A 21923-nucleotide genomic window follows, 5' to 3' on the forward strand; every position below is an offset into this window, starting at 1 on the left:
CTCTTATCTTGCAGGTCAACATTTCAGCTCATCAATTTGCTTTTGGATTATGTAATCTGATGTGGCCTACTGGAACTGTGTGGGCACCAGCCAAACTGGGCACCCTGGAACACTGAAGGCACTCAAGGACACAGGCTTTTAAAAACTGTTTCCTCCTGTATCTTGTGAAGATACAAAGTGACACATGGGATAAAACTTCACAGAACTAAACACATACACAGAGACACAAATGAGTACAAGTATAACCGGAGAAATATGAGTAAGATCAGTGGATATTATATCAATATCGATATATAGATCAATATCAAGATCCCGATTGTGACATTATACTAGTTTTGCAAGATCTTACCATTGGGAGAAACTAGGTAAAGGGTACATGGGATCTCTTATTATTTCTTACAACTGCACACATATCTACAATTATCTCAATCCAAATTTCAATTTAAAAATTCTGCTTCAACATATAAAAAACTCTATGTTGCAGAATTCAACTGGTTACTTTTCTTAAAACAAACAAAAAAAACAGGAAGGAAGAGCTGAGGAAATGAGAGAAAGAGAAGTAGGAGTGAATTGAGATAAAAATGAAGGAGTGAATATGAAACTTCGTAGTTGGGGATATTACTAAAAATACTGTAATATCTGAAAATAAACACACATACCTTCAGTGTACTTTCATAAGAGCATTAAATAAGTAAAATAAAATATATGAAATGAGAAATAAAACACACATACATATCTTCAGTGTACCTTCAGTTCATAATGTCAAAGAGTAAAGGATTGTTAAAGAACACCTAGTTCAATTGCTGCATTTCACAGTTCTGGAAAAATAAGGCTCAAAAAATAACTTGCTAAACTTTAAAACTTTCAGAAAAATGAAACAACTTTGGCATAGGGAAGGACCGTTTAAACAAGACACATAGAAGCACTAACCACAAAGAAAAAGACCAAGAAAATTAACTATGTTAAAATTAAGAATTTGTTTATCAAAAGACATCAAACAGTAAAAGAACAAACCACAAACTGAGAAGGTATTTGCAACAAATATAAGCAACAAAGGATTAATATCCTGAATATAAAAAGGACTCATAATTATAAATAAGTATGAGAAAGATAACCCAACAGAAAATAGTTAAAAGACATGGATAAGTATTTCAGAGCAAAAACATAAGTGGCCCCAAAATATGCAAAGATGCTTAAGTTCATTAGTAATCACAGAATGGGGAAAAAAAGAAGTTAGACAATACCAAGTATTGAAAACATATGAAGCAATGTGAACTCATACATTGTGAGTGTACATGTATATCGGTAAAAACAAAAGATGAAATTGGAGAACAATTTCATCTTTTCTCGTGAAGTTGTACATTTCAAGATCCAACATTACATGTGTGTCTTTCTGAGTGTATATGCCCAAGTGTGAATGTGAATGTTTTTATGTGTCCATATGTACACACACACACACACACACACACACACACAGGGGAAACCCCTTTTATAAATACACACCAAAAGACATATTTTCTGATCACAACAGAAAAAAGAAATGTAAAAACAACATAAAGGTCCATCAACAAAATAATGGATAAGATATGGAATATTCCCAAAGTGAAATATTACTCATCAGTGACAATGAATGCTTCATAAAACCTTCAAATGAATTTAAGAGCATATGCCCTGGCTGGGGTGGCTCAGTGGATTGAGCATCAGCCTATGAACCAAAAGGTTGCCAGTTCAATTCCCAGTCAGGGCACATGCCTAGGTTGCAGGCCAGACCCCCAGTTAGGGGTGTGCAAGAGGCAACCAGCTGATGTTTCTCTCCTTCTCTCTCTCCCTCCCTCTCTCTAAAAAAATTTTTTAAATATTTTTTAAAAGAAAGGAAAATTTAAAAAAAAGAATCTTAGGAATATAACACTGAATAAGAAAAAACAGCATACTATTTCTGAAGGTCAAAATATAAATTCTGATATATTATCTAGGTATGCATACATGTGTTAAATTATTTTTAAAGCAATAGAATGACTTATAGAAATAAGATTAATAACTTACAGAATGAAGGAAGGCAGAGGGATGAGGTAAGGAAGTAGCACATAGGTAGATAGAATTATATTGGTAATGGTTTAATTTTCAAGTGAGGTGGTAGGTACAAGAGTGTTCCTTTTATTATGTATATATTTTCCAATATTCTTCAATATGCACTGAATATTACATTTTTAAAAGAAAGTGATTTTTATACTGGCTGGGTAAGTTGGTTAGAGACTTGTCCCAATACACCAAGGTTGTGGGTTCAATCCCTGGTCATGGCACATACAGGAATCAACCAATGAATGCATAAATAAGTGGAACAACAAATCAATGATTCTCTCTAAAATTAATTAATAAATTTTTTTTTAAAAACAAAGTGATTTTCCTAAAGCTATACTTCTGTTTAGTGGAGGGACCATAACAGAGAAGTTTCCTATTCCATACATCAAAAAAAACGTTCACAGTGCTAAGTACCATATTTTGCCATGTATGATGCACACCCACTTTCTTGGCCCAAAATTTCAGGGGGAAAAAAAATCTTTCAATTTAATTTTTAATTCAATTTATTGATTGATTGATTGATTGATACCAGTTTTTGTATTATAAAGGACTTTTAGCATCTGTTTTTGAACATATTATAGTACACAAAATTTTATGTCACAAATAATTACAAAACACAAGAACAGATAGAAGGTATTTCATGTACTACCCATGTATAATGCACATCCTTATTTTTCCCTCAAAATTTGGACAAAAAAGTGTGCATTACACATGGCAAAATATGGTATATATTAGGAACTAAAGAGACATTTGTTGACGCAAAAAGAATTTCATGATTACTTAAATTATTAATTACAAACATGAATTCTCATAAATCTATTAATATGTCTGATTTTATTTTACTTTTATTACATTGCCTTCATTGATATCTTTGATAAGTAATAGGTCCAAATTTTCACAAGAATGTTTTAATAGCAATGCCTTACATTTCAAAACAGTGATATATATTCTACTGATACTTTTCATCAAAGTCCAGGGTCTAACCTAAATTAACAAATGATTATGACTTTTAAAAGAGATTTATTGAACTTCAATTTGTTAAACTACTTGTTTGCTATGGCCATTATCCTTTGATTGAATCACTACCTATAATAAAACATAGCAAGCAGAGGATTCTGCTTCATAAAACTATTGGTTCTCAAATATATACATATAAATTGTCTACTTACTGCCTCCTACTGTCTCCTAGCCACTGGCACTCAGACAATCAAAGAGATGCTTCACTGTCCACCACTGTGCTCCTAACTGTGTTCATGAACAGAGGTGAATAAGTATCTTTGAGAAATAATGTTAAGAGGCCAATGGCAAAAAAGACAGTGGTGGTGCTCCCCAGGAAGCCCACCCATCATATTGTAGATCACAAAAAAATGCTCTTTGCCATTAGAGGTGTTAGCTAAGAAGTTAATAAAACCAGAATTGAGTTTAAGTCTATGCTTGGAGTACTAACAAAGGTACAGGCCTACATTTGATCCCCCATCATGCAGGTCAGGGTAAAATGAAAAAGCACATGACCATTAAAAGCCCAGAAATGACACAAACAGCACTTTCTAAAATTTGTCACTGTTCTCATTCAAAGTATAGACAATTTAGTTCACAGACATGACTATTAAAAAGGAAAGTGAAGTTTCAAGCAGAGTACAAATGACCAATCAAGAGATGAAGACTTGAAGAGTTAATATATATATATTATATATATCAGTGAAATATAATATATATTATATATATATTATATAATATATTATATATTATATATATCAGTGAAATATATATAATATATATATATTATATATATATCACTGATATATATATATCAGTGAAAAGAATTCCACTGCTTCACTGCTTGACTGGGAAACCTAACAGAGTACAAAATTATAAACCTGGGGGAAAAAACTTAAATACATACAACCTAAAAGCCCTCATGATTCACAGAAGAGGAAACTGAAGATAGGGTACAGAGCTGACCTTGAATTCCCTATTTTTGAACTCCCATTCACTGAATAATCTTACAACCACTTGCTTGCTCTCTGTCCATTTCCTCAGCTGGAAAATGAAGAGATTGTGTGATTAAATGGTCTCTAAGATGCCTTACCAGTTCTAGGACTTGCTAAGACTTACAGGCCTTGTAGAAGTCTAAACTTTTCACTGTGTAAGTGGGAAGTCTAGCAAACTATTGTTATTTATGGTAAGATCTTCCATTCCTGGTCTATACACACTTCAGATTTGTTCACTGGTCCTCACATGACTGTAGGACATAAGTATAATGGATAATTGTATGTGCCGTCTTGATGGGGCCACATAGTGCCTAGATAATTGGTCAAACATTCTGGCTGTGTCTCTGAAGGTATTTCTGGATGAGATTAACATTTGAATTGGAAGACAGAGTACATAAGAACACACAGGTTACCCTCCATAACATGAGTAGACTTCATCCAATCAGTTGAAAGTCTAAAGAGAACAAAGACTGACCTTCCTCTAAATAAGGGGGGTAATGCTCAAAATAGATATTTGTTTAAGGAATGAAATATGATTCCTCTCTGTATTTCTAATCTTATTTCCCATTTATAAGCATAGACTTTTACATCTTGACTGAGATCAAATTGTTCATTCTTTAGACACCACTGTTGTGTTAGTTAATAAAATCTTTGCTCAGACTTTAGAAGTGAAGCCATTTACTCTAGACTCACATGCTGTGTTTTGTAATACATACAACAGAATCTCTCTCTTACACTTATGTTTTTAGGTATTTAATAATCCCTCATGTAGTTAATTACTTTTTATATTTATTAGCATCACCACTGTTGTGCACATAGTCATTTATTGGGTTGGCCAAAAAGTCTATTATGTTTTTTCCATAAAATAAAAGCTATTTTTCATTTTCACTAATAACTGTATTGATTTGGACATTTTGAGTATGTAGGCTATCTCCCACTATTGGCTTCTAGTGGGTAGAGGCCAGGATGCTGCTAAACACCTTCCATGTGTAAGACAGCTCCACAACAAAGAATTATTTGGCCAAAATGTCAGTAATACCGAGAAACTTCACAAACCACTTTTGACACGTTTGATTAGTCACAGCACCTTCTCTGTACACTGTGCAAATCTTTTGCATTTCAGTTGCATCTTTATCTTTCTTGAAATAATAAAGTGTAACACATCAAAAATGTTCACCCCTACTAGTGTAGCTCAGTGGATTGAGCACGCACCTGTGAACCAAAGGATGGCGGTTTGATTCCCAGTCAGGGCACATGCCTGGGTTGCAGGCCAGTTCCCAGCAGGGGATGCACAAGAGGTGACTATACATTGATGTTTCTCTCCCTCTCTCCTTCCCTTCCCCTCTACAGATAAATAAATAAAATCTTTAAAAAATATTATATTCCACCTTCAATATTAAAATGGCTGCACTAAATTTCACTAATTTTGATAAGTTTTTTAAATGCACACTGATATGACAGCTGTCACAAAACAATCTAACAAAATTGTTTCAAATAAAGTTAAGACAATTACCAGAGTCATCGTATGAAAAAAAAGTAACAGACTTTTTGTCTAACCCAATACATCATTGACTTTCTTGAGAACTTGCTATTATACTTTAACATTACTCACTTCACTATGAAAAACATGAAGTACTTACTGATTGTTTATTTTGTCTTTTGATAATTTTATCTGCATATTTTACAAATACTTTATCTTTATTATTTTATTATTTTTTAATTTTTAAATTTATTTTAGAGAGGGGAAGGGAGGGAGAAAAAGAGGGAGAGAAACATTAATGTGTGATTACCTCTTTCGTGCTCCCTGCTGGGGACCTGGCCCACAACCCAGGCATGTGCCCTGACCCGGAATTGAACCATTGACCCTGTGCTTCAGAAGCTGGCACTCAATCCACTGAGCCAGACCAACCAGAGCTATATACTTGATTTTTTAATTTAAAAAGGTCATATTGAAGTATAAGTACTTTCAATGTTATAGTTTTTGTGAGTTTATTGCATTTTGTTGGTTACCAGATTTCAGAAATGACAGCAGTGTCTCATTTAAACCCTTAATACATGAGGATGGAAATAATCTTTTTACATGGATCAAAATTTGAAATGAGATTCCTTTTTTATATTTTTATAAAAATGTTACCATTAATGTAGGCATTTGTGTTATATTAGGCCATTTACAGAACTAATTATTCCAATCAGTACTTTAAATTTCTGATCCATGGCTTCATTGATATATTGCAGGTATATGGACTTTAGTTGTAAGTTGTCTTTGTTTCCTTATCATTATAACAGCAACCACCAAAGTGGCAAGTCCCTGGCACTGTTCTAAATGATTTACAAGCAGTAGTTCATTATACAAATTTGATTATTATATTAATCGGTGTTTCCCAAAGAAACAGAACCATGTGTGTTTATATGTGTTATGTGTGTATGTAAATAAATACCTGTATATTTCATATACTTAGTATTAATATTTATATGTATATATAAAAAAATAAGGAATTGGCTCACATGGTTAGGAAGGCCTGCGAACCAGGAGAACTGGTGGTGAGGGCTAGTAGGTTCTGTACCCAGAAGGAACCAATGATTTACTTCAGGGCCAAAGGCAGGTTCAACTGATGTTGCAGCTCAAAGGGAGGAGAACACAATGATGATGTCTAAAGAATGAACAATTTGTTCTCTCAGTCAAGCTCTAAAAGTCTATGCTTATAAATGGGAAATTAGATTAGAAATACAGAGAGGAATCATATTTCATTCCTTAAGCAAATATGTATTGAGCATATCCTATGTCAGGCACTGAGGTATTCACAACAGTAATAAGCAAAAGCAGTCACAATTCTTATCTTCATGGAACTTACTATGAGTGAAGCTTGATACTGAATAGGTTAGCAAACAAATATAAAACCAATTGTAATACGAGTGTAAAGGAAAGGCTCAAAGTGCTAACCTGGCACTGTCTGAGGGAAGGATAAGGGACAGCTTCCTTGGGGAAGTGATGAGTAAGCTGAGCTCTGAGAGATGTGTAAGAGTTCAGGCAACAGAGTACAAGAGAGAAGCTTACCAGACAAGGAAAATGGTATATACAAAGGACCTGTGGCAGATGGAGCACAAAAAGTGAGGAAGACTTTGCAGAAATAGGAAAATCCATCCCAAAATCCATATAGAATGTCTAGGGACCCTGACTATCCAAAATAATCCCCCAAAAGAACAGAGGTAGAGGCGTCATACTTTCTGAATTCACAACATATTACAAAGCGTAATGAACTTTTCATTACAAAGAGTATTTTCATTACCAAGAGTAATGAAAATAATGTAGTACTATCATAAAGACAGACATAGATCAATGGAATAGAATAGAGTCCCAAAATAAGCTGTCACATACACAGTCAAATCATACATGGTCAAATGATCCCCGACAAGGGTGCCAAAGCCACTCAATGGGGAAAAGTGAGCCTTTTCAACATGTGGGAAAACCGAATACCCACATGCAAAAGAATGAAGTTGGACCCTTACCTTACACTGTGCACAAAAATCAATTCAAAATAGACTAAAGGCCAAAATGCAAGACTTAAAATGATGAAAATACTAGAAGAGAACATAGGGGGAAAGCTTCCATGGCAAGTCCATGGCATTGAACTTGGCAATGATTTTTGAAAGTGAGCACTTATTAAGTAAGCAAGATAATTAAATAACTAGTCATTTAATATTATATAAAGCAGTCTCATGAAATAGTAACCCAAATGCTCATCCCTCCCCAGTACCTGCCTTATTTTTCCTGCACCAAATCAGAAGCTCGAGAACCATCATCACTGGAGGCACTGATTTCAGAAAAGAGCATTTGTGGGAAGATTCCTATAGCTATTGTTGTCAAGGCAGAAACCACCTGATATCCATGTTTAGTGATCCTTTTTTAAAGCCTAAATTTCACCACAGCAAATATAAGGCACTGAAGATCAAGGTTTTGGTCTTTCTGCTGCATTTAGAATTGAAAACCTATGCCCTCTAAATTAACTGGTTCCCCTGCTTAAGTGTCGTAAGCAATAACCACCCAATTGCTTGGGTAACTATCTCCACCTGGGGGTCTCCTGCCCCCCCCCAGTTTACATGGTACCTCCTCTATAAATCTCACCCCCAGCCACTAGAGCCAGAGTGAGATTCAGTGCCCTCTTCTGAATGTCTGCTGCACTTACTGTATGTGCCTTCAAAAGAACAGCACTGATGACCTGTTGCCTTGTGAGAAGCTTGGTCCCGTGTTGTCCTGTCTCTAATAGACTGCAAGCTACTGGAGAGCAGGGCTGTGCCTTACATACGTATTTTTGGACCATAGACACACCTAGGTTTTAGAGGAGGAAAATAGGAAAAATATTTTTTGACGCAAAAAATGTGGTAAAATATTCAATAACATAAGTAACATAATATTTCACCAATGTAAATGCAAATAGAACTCGACAGCAGCATTAACAACCATTATTCCTCCCAAATTTGAGGGGGGGGGGGCGGGGAGGAGCGTCTTATAGTCCAAAAATATGGTGATTCTATAGCGCCAAATAGAGCATGGATGTTTAAAGGAAGTTTGTGATTCAAATGAATGTTTTCAAAAAAGAAGCCAAAGTAAACTGTGCATTATACTACAGATCCCTTAATCCATACTACATTAATTGTAAAGCTTAAAGAACATCCCCACTGCTTAGACAAACAGGTGTGGTTTACATAATCTGCTCTCTCCAGCTGTTGCTTATTTGTGACAGATCCTTCCTAGCTTCTACTCCCTGTTGATCTGTAGGATTACTACAACTTTCAGGTTTGATTTTCTAATTTATTCCTTACCCAAATCATAAGATAATTTTAATTTCCTTTTTTGAAAAAATTCATTAATTTTAGAGAGAAAGGAAAGAAAGGGGGAGGGAGGAGAGAGAGAGACAGAGAGAGAAACATCAATTTGTTGTTCCACTCATTTACACATTCATTGGTTGATTCCTGTATGTGCCCTAACCAGGGATCAAACCCACAACCTTGGCATATCTGGATAATGCTCTAACCAAATGAGCTACCTGGCAAGGGCCTAATTTCCCTTTTTTGATAACAGGGGGAAAAGCTGACACTTAAAAATAATCAGAGCTATATCCCTGGGGTTTTCTATGACTGTAAAACTGAAAAACAACCCTGGAACAAAACAATATTTATAAATATTGCCATAAATTCATTTATTAGTCCAATAACTTTTTTACTTTTGACAGTTTTTCCTACATAATTATCCTTAACTAAATACTGTTCAGTATGCCTGCTCTTTGGAATTGTGTTTCCCAAAACAACTTTTTTTTCCCCAAAACAACTTTTAAATCACCGCCTATGTGCTAACTGGTAGCCATGTGTAGAATAGGACGGAATACTGATGCAAATAAGTGTTGAAACTATGGGTAAATAGATGGAAGAAGGAGGGTTGCAAGTAACAGCAAAAGTGAGAAAAAAAATGAAAATCCACGAACCTGGTGATGCTCCAAAGAGGAAACCAGCAAGTGTTGACGCTAAACTAGCAGAAACATCAATACTTCCTGGCTCCCCCACTGGGTGCATCAATTTACCACCGGCAAGTTGCTCTTCTGCTGCAAGTGACAAATAGCAAATGTACTCAACAATCTGAAAGGAACGACCCAAAACCCAGAAGCATGGCTGTGTGCAGCAATGAAAAGAAGTTAGTGATTGTTGATATTGTCAGTTTCAGCCCTGAAGATTACCTTAATGATCAGGGGCAAGTCATTTCCCCTCATTGAAAAATAGCACTGTTTCTTAACATTAGTGTGTAGGACAGAGTTAACATAGCAGGCCTGAGACTGCTCTTTTTAAAATGATCTGCTTTCAAGGTTGGTACCCAGCTGGTGTCTAGGGTATTGGATTTTGGGAAGGTTCCTAACACCCTAACTGGGAAGAGTAGCTCACTGTATGTAAACTGTGCAAACAACATGGTTAATGCTAAATACCTGTTTTCCTTCTTGGAGTCTGGAATTTTGGCACATACCAGGCACAGGATGTCTGTGTAACCAGCTCCCAACAAAAGCCCTGGGCACTGAGTCTCTGATGAGCTTCCTTGGTACACAGCATGTCACACAGGGTGTCACAACTCATTGCTGGAGAAATTAAGCACAACCTGTGTGACTCCAGTGAGACAAAGACAGTTGGAAGCTGCACCTGGTTTCCTCCCAAGTTGGCCCCATGTCCCTTTTCTCTTCAGTGACTTTGCTTTCTCTCCTTTTGCTGTAATAAATCATAGCTGTGAATGCAACTATCTGCTGTGTCCTGTGAGTTCTGCCAGTAACCCCTCAAACCTGAGAGTGGTATGGGGAACCTCTGACGCACCTCATACTGTTGGACAGTCTACCAAATATCTTTCCAGCAACCTTGTGAAGTAGGTATCATTTTTATTCTACAGATAAAGTTCAGAGAGGTGAACAGTCTACACAGAAAATAAATACTTCAGTGTTTATTATATATGGGCATTCTCAAATTTTAGTGAACCAAAGAACTATCTGGAGTGCTTGCCAAAAATGGAGTAGGTATGAGATTCAAGGAACCTGTATTTATAATAAACATCCCAGATGATCTTTATGCAAGTAGTCCTAGAACCACATTTTGAGACATGCTTTGATGTGTATGAACTACAATGTCCAGTTTCCCAAGCTGCGCGGTAAATGGCAGAACTAGAAGTGGCACTAACCCTTTTTAAGAAAGCCGAGGCTCTTCTCACAACAAAATCGCTTCCAAATATCTCAAACTCTTTTGTTCCTCTGGTTTGCTCTGCCTTCTTGCTATAGGTATCCACCCAGCTGATGGCAATTTGGTACAAAGAAAGGAAAGTATCTTAAATTCCCAGCACCAAACACTAAATGGTATCCTGAAACCAAATAATGCACACTTACCACAGAAAGTCAAAAATATACAGCTCTTGAAGAGTTAACACTACAGCCTTAGTTTTCAAAAGATTTAATGTGCTAGTGGCAACAGAAAATATAAGCTTATGCACAAATTTAATAAAAAGAATATGGATTTGCTTATGATTTTAGAAACAACATGATAATTATCATTTTCTGTGAATGACCAAGAAAGGGGAGGGCAATACAGTTTATTTAGGATACCAAATTATCTCTCTGGCTAATCGAGAAAAGAGCCTTAAATAAATGCTCAACTTATTATTACTTTTTAAGTGGGCATCAAAGTATTATTTCTCTCATTTAGAATAAGCATAATATAGTACTATGTCCATTGAAAGGGAATTATTTTCAGTGCTTTGCACTTAATAGTAGCTGCGTCTGAAATGCATAAACTTCTGGTAGCTGCTTACTCAACTGATCATTTTTCACCTGTTATTACTGACTCAGGCTGTGTTATCAATTCAGTTCAAAACAATTCAGCAAGTATTTATTTAACACCTACTGTTTACTTGATGCTATACTAGCCACAAGATCAATATTGAGAAATCTGTTCTCATTTTCCCAATACCTAGGTGAAGAGGAAGAGACTAGTAAAATACAGCCACCATAATAGTTTAAGAAAAGATATAACAGAGGAGCCAAAGAAAATAAATAATATCTGCTTAAACAGAGTAGGCCTCACCAGTTTTCCCATATTCTATTAGATAAATATGGAGCAAAAAACGATGACAAATCGGGATACCCATGGTCCAATATCATCTCTAAAATCATAGATAATCAAGAAGTCAGCCAAACCAGCAATCTGTCCATACACCACAGTAATTGAGAGGTGTCTGCCATCGTGCTGGCAGAGGGCATCTTGTGCCCTTATCTGCAGTGCTAAGCACTCATTCATCATTAAACTGCAGCAGTGTTAACATATGCTGCAGTTGTGCTAATGTTTGTTTTACAATCACTGCTGAGGTACCCTTACACCAGCCAAGAAGGTAAGTGTCAAGTGACCAGAAATAAACTGGAGAACAGCACCTAGTTCAACCTCCCTCCACCAAACCAGAAAATCCACTCTCCCCCATCTCAAGGATTCCAATGTAAAAGAGTAAAACGTATAAAGCCCTATAGATGTACAGGAAACTACACTACCTGGATGAAAATATAGTATTTTTATTTCGTGTCCCATGCCCTCCTCTTTGGGAAAACAAATCAACGATGTTAGGCAAGCAGTCAGCCTTGATGATTTTTTCCATCACTCAACAAACCAAAACCTGAAATCACTCATGGGCCAGTTCTTTGCATATCATCTTGATCCAGCAAGGTTAGAATGTTCTCCTCGGGGCCAGTGACCATCTTTTACCTTCTAGAACTCATAGCCCAACTGGTGGTCAACTGGCAGAGGAAATGAGCTAAGTTGGACAGTTGTATGAGTATGAGAAGGGCTAGCTTCACCTCCCTGAATTTCGCCTCTGCTAAAAGTTCATTAAGAGCACCAAAAACTACCTGATTTGTAGGCACTCAATATTACCCACTAAAAGGTTGAATTATGAGCAACAATCATAAACAGAAGAAGCCAAAGGTAAACTCCCATACAAGATATTTAGGAGATTCAGTGTTTTATGTTGCTTAATCAGTAAACGGCAGATCAGGAAAAAAAGACAAAACTTGTTTTCAGGTTCTTTAATACACAACTAATTTAATAAATATTTATTTCAAGTAACAGAGATTCAATAGATTTCCCATCTTACACAGGATTCAGCCTGAAATAACTCAAAAGTGGGGAATTCTTGTTGTTTAGATTCTCATCAAACCTTTCAACCCATGTGAAAATGCTACTGCAATCACTAAGAATTGTATGTAGAGTAAAAGACAGAATAACATAGAAGTCCCTGACTCATAAGTCTTAATGAGTCCAGACTTCCAATTAAATATTCCTTTACACAGGGGTGTCCAACCTGAGGCCCGAGGGCCACACGCAGCCCAGAATGGCTGTGAATGAGGCCCAACACAAAACTGTAAATTTACTTAAACGTTATGAGATTTTTTTTTGCTTGTGATTACATGTTGCAATGTATTTAATATGTGGTCCAAGATAACTCTCCTTCCAGTGTGGCACAGAGATGCAAAAAGGTAAGACACCCCTGCTTTAAAGGAAATAAACTGTATAGGCAAACCACTATTATTTATTTTAACAAATAAATTTATGGAGAATGGAGATGTTGACTGGAAATAGGCAGTGCTTTTATTATACTCAGAAGCATCAAAATCATCTGAGACACCCCTTGCTTGCCTAAATTTTAAAATCCTACACCAGCCCTGGCTGTTGTTGCTCAGTGGATTGAGCGCAGGCCTTTGAACCAGAGTATTGAGGTTCAATTAATTCCCAGTGAGGGCACATGCCTGGGTTGCAGGCAGGTTCCCGGCAGGGGACACACAAGAGGCAACCATACATTGATGTTTTTCTCCCTCTCTCCTTCCCTTCCCCTCTAAAGATAAATAAATAAAATCTTTAAAAAAAATCCCACACCAAATCCACCAATTTCTCCCTCAAAACTGTCAAAAGGGAAGTCATAACTCATCGGAAATTATTAATGCAAAGATGGCAAGGCTGTGTCTTTAAAAAATACAATGAATCACTCTTTATTTTTTACCTATCTTTTTTAATTCAAATACCACTCTGATCACTCATGATCCAAGAACATTCAAATAATAAACCAAAAAGAAACATGTTAAAGATTGGTCTTCAAATATTAGAACCAATGATTCCACGCTTGCCTCTGACTTCACAGGCATAAAACCATATCCACACCTCAGTGGCAACCAAACCATTTTGGAGAGCTTCCTTAACTGTGAGCTGCTTTGAAGATACCAATTTGAGCACTAGTGACTATTTTTTTTCCTAATCTCTGAAAAGCTGTAGGGACCTCAGCAGGGGTTGGAGGAACCAGCTCAACCATGGAATAGTGCCAAAATGTGGGTAATCAAGGCTTCAAGCCAAAGCATCTTTACCAGTGAACTTGAGGGAAAAGGGGGAAAGCTGGTTACAGACAAATTGGGCCGTGCATGGTTCAAGGATGGAAAGTCTATGTCTTCTAGCTTGAAATTTAAGGTCCTGGAGAAATAAATGGCCCTTTAAAAGTGATTCAGCAAACACTACTAAGCCATAGATGCTGCTGCTCCCAAGAGATAGTTACTTCCCATTTCAGGTTTAAAATAAAGCCCTGTCCTATAATGTAGTATCTAGTTTTCAGTGGCCAACAACTACGAATGACACCACTATAATTTATTTCACATTCAAAGTCAATTTCTGACTTCAGTCATACCAAAAAAAAAAAAACCCTGTAATTTTGGTAAGAAATCATACCTCCATCTCTGAAATATAAAAGCAATCACAAAACAGCATACAACTTGGACTACTCTGCTGTGCAAATCTCAGTTCAACCTAAATCTTTAATGTTAGCCTTATAGCAATTTCAATGGAAGTGTCCCTCAAATAATGTATATCAGGCAAAAGGTCAAGACACGTGGCTTTCTGATCTAAAGGAGATAAAATCTGGCCCCCCAAAATTTTGAAGTTATTCTTTAGCAACAAGTAGTATTCGATAGCACGTTTCACATTCAATCAGATCATTTGCAGACTAATTCCTTGCCCTAGGCCTGAGCTACAACTCCTGAGAACCTGCCAGTTTACCACACTGGTAGAAATTCCAAGTATTACCAGAGTCATGGTTACATAGAAAAATGTGAGCAGTCAGGTATTCCAGCTGAAACAATGAGGTCAAAGCTCATTTCAGTGTGAGCTTAAGTAATTCTCTGCAGAAAGACTCTGGATAAGGATGCAAAGTACTAGCCTCAAATCTGCACGTTGGCACCTCAAGGACCGCTGAAAATTCTACTGCATACCCTGGCTTTCTGGGCCAACACCGCTTAATTACTACTCTGATAGAATGCAGATAGCTCTTAGCAAAATTAAAGCAAAAGGGGGTTTTAAACCAATACTTGTGTTGTTTGATTTCAAATGTTCATATTCTCAAAAACTAATAAGGATGTCAACATCTTAATTTTAAGGTAATGAATTTATTACAAACCAGACGCCAGTTGTTTTCCACTATGAGAGTGTCATGTGAAAAGACTGCCCTTTTCCCAAATATTACAATTAGCTTTTTGTCACCTCTCCCCTTTTGTCACCCCCAAACAATAATCCAAGTTGCCAGGAATCTATGGGATACAGAACTATGGAGTAGAATATTCTTTTAATTTTTCAGGATAAATTAAAAAAACCAATTTTAGTCACTTGCTGTATAGCAAAGCATCCTACACAAGCCAATTCCTACGGATTTGAAGATCCTTGGTATGTACAACCCATAGTGTTCTGTGCCACACATAATCTGCTATAACGTCATAACATATGTTTATGGGTGAGGTAAACATTTAGAAAAACATTAATGCAGCACTCTTGTGATAACAATATCCTAAAAGGCGATGCACAATCCTTTCTTTTAGCCAAGGTACATTTGTGAAAGTTTCAAATGCAGAAAAAAATTAGATCAAACTCAACCGATGATAAAAAATGTCAGCAATGCTTTGATCAAGAATAAATGCACTGGGGGTTGGCGGGCTGGGATGGGAGTAAAAGACAGAAAACTGTACTTGAACAATAATTAAATAAAATAAAGGAAAACAAGATAACTGTACTTGAACAATTAAATTTTTAAAAAGACAAAAAAAGAAAAATGCATTAAAAGAGTCAAGTCGACAAGTTCTCAAACCTATATTGTGAGGGGGTTGTTGGGGAGTGAGTGCACAGCACTCAACCATTTTTCCTGAGGACAGAAAAAATCTAAACTTAAAGATGAACCCCTTCGTTCACAACATTGGCAGGAATAAAATCCTATTCCCGCCACCTCATCTTGCAATTAAGGAAGTTGCTACAAATAGCAGCACAAAAGTCATGGTCCCTGTTTTGCTCCATTCTTAACGTACCCTCTAGGAGTAAAAGAGATTACTCAAAAGGCACTAGGCAGAAATCGTTTTTCCCTATGCCCAACTCCCTATTCTGCGGACTTGGAAGCGGGTAAACATGGGCAGAAGAGTCCAGCAGCAGCCTGCCTTCTCCCAAGGGTTCAACGTCTGGAGTGTTCGGTGGCAAGGCTTCAGACGCGACGCTCAGCAGCCGCTGTGCCGCCTCCTGGAGTCTCTACATCCACCCAGCCCACCCAGACAATCGCCCTAGCTTTTATCAACCCCTAAAGGTGAGCTTTTTAGTCTGGATCTCCAAAGTTTGCCCAGCCTCCGACCATCAACCACCCACCGCCTGCCTGGCTGAGCCCCGGGCAAGGCTGAGTCCTGCCCTGGCTGCCAGGCCCTTCAGTCCCCAGGGTTTTGGGGGGCCATAGAGACAGGTTTACGTTTACCTCCATGTGCTCGCAGCAGAGGAAACAAAAGAAAGCCACCTCCCTGATAATAAAACGCCATCTTCAACTAATTGGCAAACTGAGGGGCCTCTGGGTTGGTCCCCCCGCTATCCGGCCCTAGGCGACGCCCCCCACCCTGATCTCAGGCGGAGTTGTAACCACCCGGGAAGCTCTGCTTAAACCTTTCGGGGTGATGGGGGGTTGGGGATCGGGGATTCTAAGATCCCTACCTGACTCCACACCCTGGTCACCGGGGCAGCGTATTTCAGTGAGAATTAAAAAGGTATGGTAGTGTCTCCCATAGATTCACTTAATCTTCTCAAAAAACTGTTCTGTAGGACCCAGTGGAGGGGTTGATGAGACAGCGAACCCGCCCGCGTGGAGCCGCAGCGCGTGTACTTACAAAGCTATTAAAGCTCCGGCGGAACATCGCGTCCAAGGCTGGGGGCGCCGAGCTGGACTCTGCCGGGCTGTACGAGAAGGTGCCGTCCACAGAACACACTGCAGTGTGGGCCGGTGGCGCCAAGCACGCGGGAAGAAGGATAACCCGCCACCAGCCCGCTGCCGCCGCCCTCTTTGGCTCTGCGCGCTCCCCCCGCCCCCCGCCCCGGCGCGCGCACCCCAACGCACCCCACACGCCCCCGCCCCGCCTCACTCTCGGCCCGCGCCCGCCAGTTCTGGGGTCTGTGGCCCTGTAGCTCCCCCTTATCTGGCTCTCCGCCGCCCCTGCGCTCCCGCAGCAGCCCGCGGAGAAGGCGCACCCGAAGCGCGAGGGAGGGAAGGCGGAGGAGCCCTAGACTCCTCCTGCGGTGAAGGGACCTCCCTATCTCTCCGCTGGCGCTGGCGCCGGACTCGGCCCCCCCTATCTGCACTCTTACCCGGAGCAGTGCCACCGCCCGCCCCCCCCCCCCCCTTGGCGAGCCCGGGTGCTTCCGCCCCACTCCGGGCTGGGGGGTGGGGGCGGGGACTCTCCAAGGTACCTAGCGCCTCACCTTGCCTCAGCCCGGCTCTACTCCGCTGGCTCCGAGGCGAGTCACAGCCTCCCCTGCCCCGGCCCTAACTCCGCCACGGCGCCGCTTCACTCGCAGCCCCTCCTCGGTCCGCGACTGCCGCCGAGCCCCGCGCTTTCGTCCGGCACCCGGGCTGGGGAGCCACAGTGCCGCCCAGCAGCCCACCCCGAACCCACGAGGCAGCAGGTCTGAGAGCAAGGAGTGGCAGAGCACTGTAGAGACCCCTGAGCAAGCAAGGCAGGGGAACTAGTTATGAAAGCCGCCCCGTTGTCATCTGGAAAGGCGCGGGCCACCCCACTACCTTCGCGTAGCTCCGCTCCCACCTACGCGGCTGTTTCCCCCCTTAGTTCTTTCTCTCGTCCGGTAGCCCACCTAAGCCATCTTACTTCCACTTTCTCAAAGCTAGTTAAGTCAAGCTTTTTGTTGCCACTGCGTAGCAGGGCGGGGTTTCCCTGCCCCTCCACCTCAAACCCCGCCTCCTCACCTCCAACCCCGCCTCCTCACCTCCATCCCCGCCCCTCGCACTTCTTGCGGAGGAGCCTGGGAGTTGTAGTACAACCCTACCTCTAGTCCGTCTTGTACTGCGGGCTGGGAGCTCCCCCACTCGCCCGTGCAGGGTTTGCCCAGAGGGTTGACGGAGGAAGCTGCTGAGACCGCCTGGCCCAACCGTGGTTCTCCGCACTGGCTGGATGTGGAGGCCGGGAGCGCTTGGTAGATTGTGTGCGGTGGGATATGTGAGAGGGATAAATGAGACGAAGCCCGGAAGGCTGGTAGCTGTCCCTAGGGTGTGGAAATTGTGAAACCCTCTACGCCCTCGGCTCCTAGTTTAGAACCGTAATTTGAGAAACTAAAAATGAGATATGAAAGCTGAGTCTAGAATTGCTCCGAGACTGGGCATCCCAACCCCCACCTGTTTATGGCTTGCCCCGAAGCCGTTAAACAACTTTCGAATCCCTATATGAAAGTAAAGAACTAACTGCACTTACCAGAGCCTTCTGACGCATCACATTCTCGTGCCAGTCTAGAGCTGAAGATAGGGTCCAGCTACGCAACGGGCTTCCCCTCAGGTGGTGAAGGACCGTTAACGCTATTCACAGGCTCTTCCTTTCCTCTTAGGGGTTCATACTCACTTCAACAAACCATTATTGGGCATTTTCTTTGTACCGTGCAAAGTGATAGGGGCTGAACTCAGTGACTACCTGAAAGACCTCCTCAATAGGCTGGTTGCAGTCTAGTCAGGTGATAACTGCTGGAGTAGAGGTTCGAAAGCGGGGGGTGGGGGTGGGGGCAATATTGCATCTGAAAAATGGGTCTGGGAAGCTTTTCTGAAATCGCTGAAGATTAAACTGGACCTTGAAGCGTGTGGAGATTATACAGGAGCTGACAAAAAGAGTCGAGTTGAGCCAAGCCCAGGGGGGAGGGACAGGTCCATGAGAAAGTACAGAACAAGCTAAGAAAAAGAACACAGTGCCCTGGCAGACACCCAGGATGTGTGAGCGGGGGCGGCAGGCATGAACTAAACCCAAAAACAATCTTCAAAAATACACTATGAAGTTTGAACTTGATTCTTTGAGTGAGGAGCCCATCCCCAAAGAAGTGCAAAGGACAGACGTAAGGTATGTTCCAAAACCACCCTTATTGCCAAGACGTAAAACCGTACGAATCCAGTTCTTTCCCTATTGTGGTTCCATCAATTTGCTCACACTTGAGAGTGTATCTAATGATTTTTGAGGTTTATGTTATGTGTATATTAATGAGACATTAGGATATTTTATTTTATTGCAAAATGGATCTAACCTCTTGCTATCTACTATTTCAAAGATCTATTTTTCAAATAGAGTTTATTTTCTGGCTTTACTTTTATTGAACACAGCAACTAATGTAATGTAACTCACTAATTATTTATTGAACATCTACTATGTAAAAGGCCCTATTCTAGATACTGAAATTTGGGGTGGAAGAAGTTATTGTTGTTTGTGGTAGGCATTAGATTAGAATCCTTATCAGTAAAATACATAATAGGAAATGAACTTAATAAAATTACTGTATTTTCATATACAATTTTTTAACAAATGGAAAAATGTATTTTTGCTTATGGATTCAAACAGATGAACTTAAAAATTAGAGAACTGGACATTGTTTTGCAGTGTTCTCTCACACACCATTGTGTATTATCTCACATGCCATTGTCCTGTTGCCCAGATTAAAAGCAAACCATTTAGCCCCAAGATATAGCAGTTATGTTTGTCATATTTTCATTTGTTGTTATAGTTCCACTATCTCAATGTCCTCCTAATTTACTTCATCACAGCATGTATATTCATGGTTTAGACTAATTTGCTTGAGTATAAAAATGCAATTCCACACAAATCAATATATGCTCAGCAAAACATGAAATTTATGCAAGGTAATTTTTTTCCATATTCAAACTCAACCTGAAATTAGAGTTGCCCTCACACACATGTTTTAGAGTTACTTTCCTTTGAGTTATTTTTTAAGACAAGAAGAACTCATTCTTGTTCTTTTCAGTGCCTCTTCACAGCTTCTAAAGAAAACCCAGGTGTTGTAGAAAGCTGTTGTCAATGACTATGAAAAGCAGACCTTCAGCCTGCATTTTTATTTGGCCAACTCCATAAACAGAACTGCAAAAACTAACTTCCAGCCTAAACTGTCGGAAGCCTCGGTATATATAACACCAACTCTTGTAGTGTAGCAGCTGACTGCAGCAGAAGTCCTGATCTCCTGCCGGCAGGAATTGTGAGGAAGCAGTCTTCTGTCCTTTTCACATCTTGCCTAGATATAATGCTTACTATAGGATAAAGGGAAGGGAACGTGTTCTTCCTTGACTATTTTAATTCTGCTGCCCCATTTCTGTGCAAGTCTCTCATAAGCCCTTCTTCTCTATTGATCCCCTTGTTCTTTTCCACCTTTTACCTCAACCCCTCAGAAATCTCACCATGGCAAATGGGCAGAATAAAGTCTCGGGCACAGGATGCAGTCCACAATTACGAAGGAGGGGAGTGCACTCCTTCGCAAACAGCCAGTTGGTCAGCAATTCAGGAATCCAGCAAGAAGGGGATGGTAAGAAGGAGCCACTTCCTTCATCTAATACTAAAAAAAGAAAAGAAAAAAACTGAAGCTGTTATATCAGCATCTAAATCAGTGCCATCAGCAAGTTGAAGAAATTCAGGTGTCTTTGCTGAGCTTTCAAACATACCTCATAAAACTACCTTTTGCCCATTTGAAAATTTTTTCTCCCTTCCAAGACTTGCCTTAATGTTTATTTTAGACCAGCTTTACTCATATTTCCTAACTGTCGGCCCTCTCCAATTCATTTTTTTACACTGCAACCACAGAAATTTTTGGAGGATAGATCAGATTAAATCATTCCCTTGTTTGTGACTTTTCAGTAGCTTCTCATGACTGTTAGGATAAGTCCCAAATCTGGCTTTATCATCATTTACATGGCCCTGAATTCTCTGATGCCTGCCTTCCTCTCTAGCCTCAGTGTGCCTACTCTCCCCCTCACTCACCAAGTTCCACCCCACTCGACACCTTTCTTCCCTTGAGTTTCCAAAGATCCTTCTCCCTTGACAGCTTTTGTGCATGCAACCATCTCTGCTGGAATGCTTTCACATGGCCTTTGCTATTCATCTTTCAGATTTAAGCTTAAATTACACTTTGTCAGGTGAGATCAAGGCTACCTGTTATAGTGCTCCAAATAGTTCATATTAATGACATGGAGGGTACTGACAAATGAAGTTAGTAATCATGGAGCACAGCAAAGGACATTGTGGATGATCTAGTGTTGTTTTGCTTTTCAAAAAGGGGAAGTTGGTGTATTCTAGTAATCATGATATTAAAGGGATACACATTTCTAGAACAGACTGTTAAAAAGATAGGGTATTTTTTTACAGTTGAAGAAAAGAGGCAATCACTAGGAACCACAGTGAAGTCACTAAGGTATAGTTTGGCCTTCAAGATCATGAGAAAATTACTTCTAATTCACAATGCTACCTCCTCCCAGATGATATGGGGAAACTGGACAGAGAAGAGGTTAAAAAGGTTATGGCATAGGAAGAGAAAATCTTTATCATCCATAATAAGAAGGCTTTAACTTAAAATATATCAGTATAGTTAGATTATTTAGAAATAAAGAGGTATATACCAGAAGAAACAGCTAAAATAATGGAAAGTACTTGCCTCTAGGAGCACAAATTGAGAATGGAAAAGAATGGGATAAAGGACTTTTATTTTTCCTCTTTATAGGTCTTATAACCAACTTGTAAACTATGTGCATATATTATTTTCATAAACATAAAAATTTGTTCAAAATATAAATAGCATTTGAACCTACAAACAGGAAGTTGGAGAGCATTCTAACCAAGAGAAACAGTGATGATGTAGAGATAAAAGTGTTCCAGCAAATGGTAAGTGGACCTGCCTACTGGAGCAACTGGTCCATATTGAGGATTAGTAAATGATATAAAATATAAACCTCCCTTCTCAGGAAGCCAC

At 39.6% G+C, this 21923-nt stretch overlaps 1 protein-coding gene across 8 annotated transcripts in view; it reads right to left on the bottom strand.

Annotated features, from left to right (window-relative positions):
• The window catches only part of ATP11C (ATPase phospholipid transporting 11C), a 197730-nt gene extending 179891 nt beyond the window's left edge, over positions 1 to 17839 (bottom strand). For 5 of the 8 annotated variants that reach the window (XR_008391049.1, XM_053662336.1, XM_053662333.1 and 2 more), the window contains exon 1: positions 16799 to 17011. Coding sequence is in view for 7 of the 8 variants with exons in the window: in XM_053662336.1 (XP_053518311.1) it covers positions 16799 to 16825 (27 nt within the window). In the remaining variant the exon portion in view is untranslated. Of the gene's footprint in view, positions 1 to 16798; positions 17012 to 17387 lie in introns of those variants that run through there. The other 3 variants (XM_053662338.1, XM_053662334.1, XM_053662335.1) reach the window with 2 other exon arrangements.
• Between the last annotated feature and the right edge of the window lie 4084 nt (positions 17840 to 21923).

The sequence above is a fragment of the Artibeus jamaicensis genome, unplaced genomic scaffold (assembly GCF_021234435.1).
Source record: "Artibeus jamaicensis isolate MK-2021 breed Jamaican fruit bat unplaced genomic scaffold, CSHL_Jam_final contig_240, whole genome shotgun sequence".
Lineage (NCBI taxonomy): Eukaryota > Metazoa > Chordata > Mammalia > Chiroptera > Phyllostomidae > Artibeus > Artibeus jamaicensis.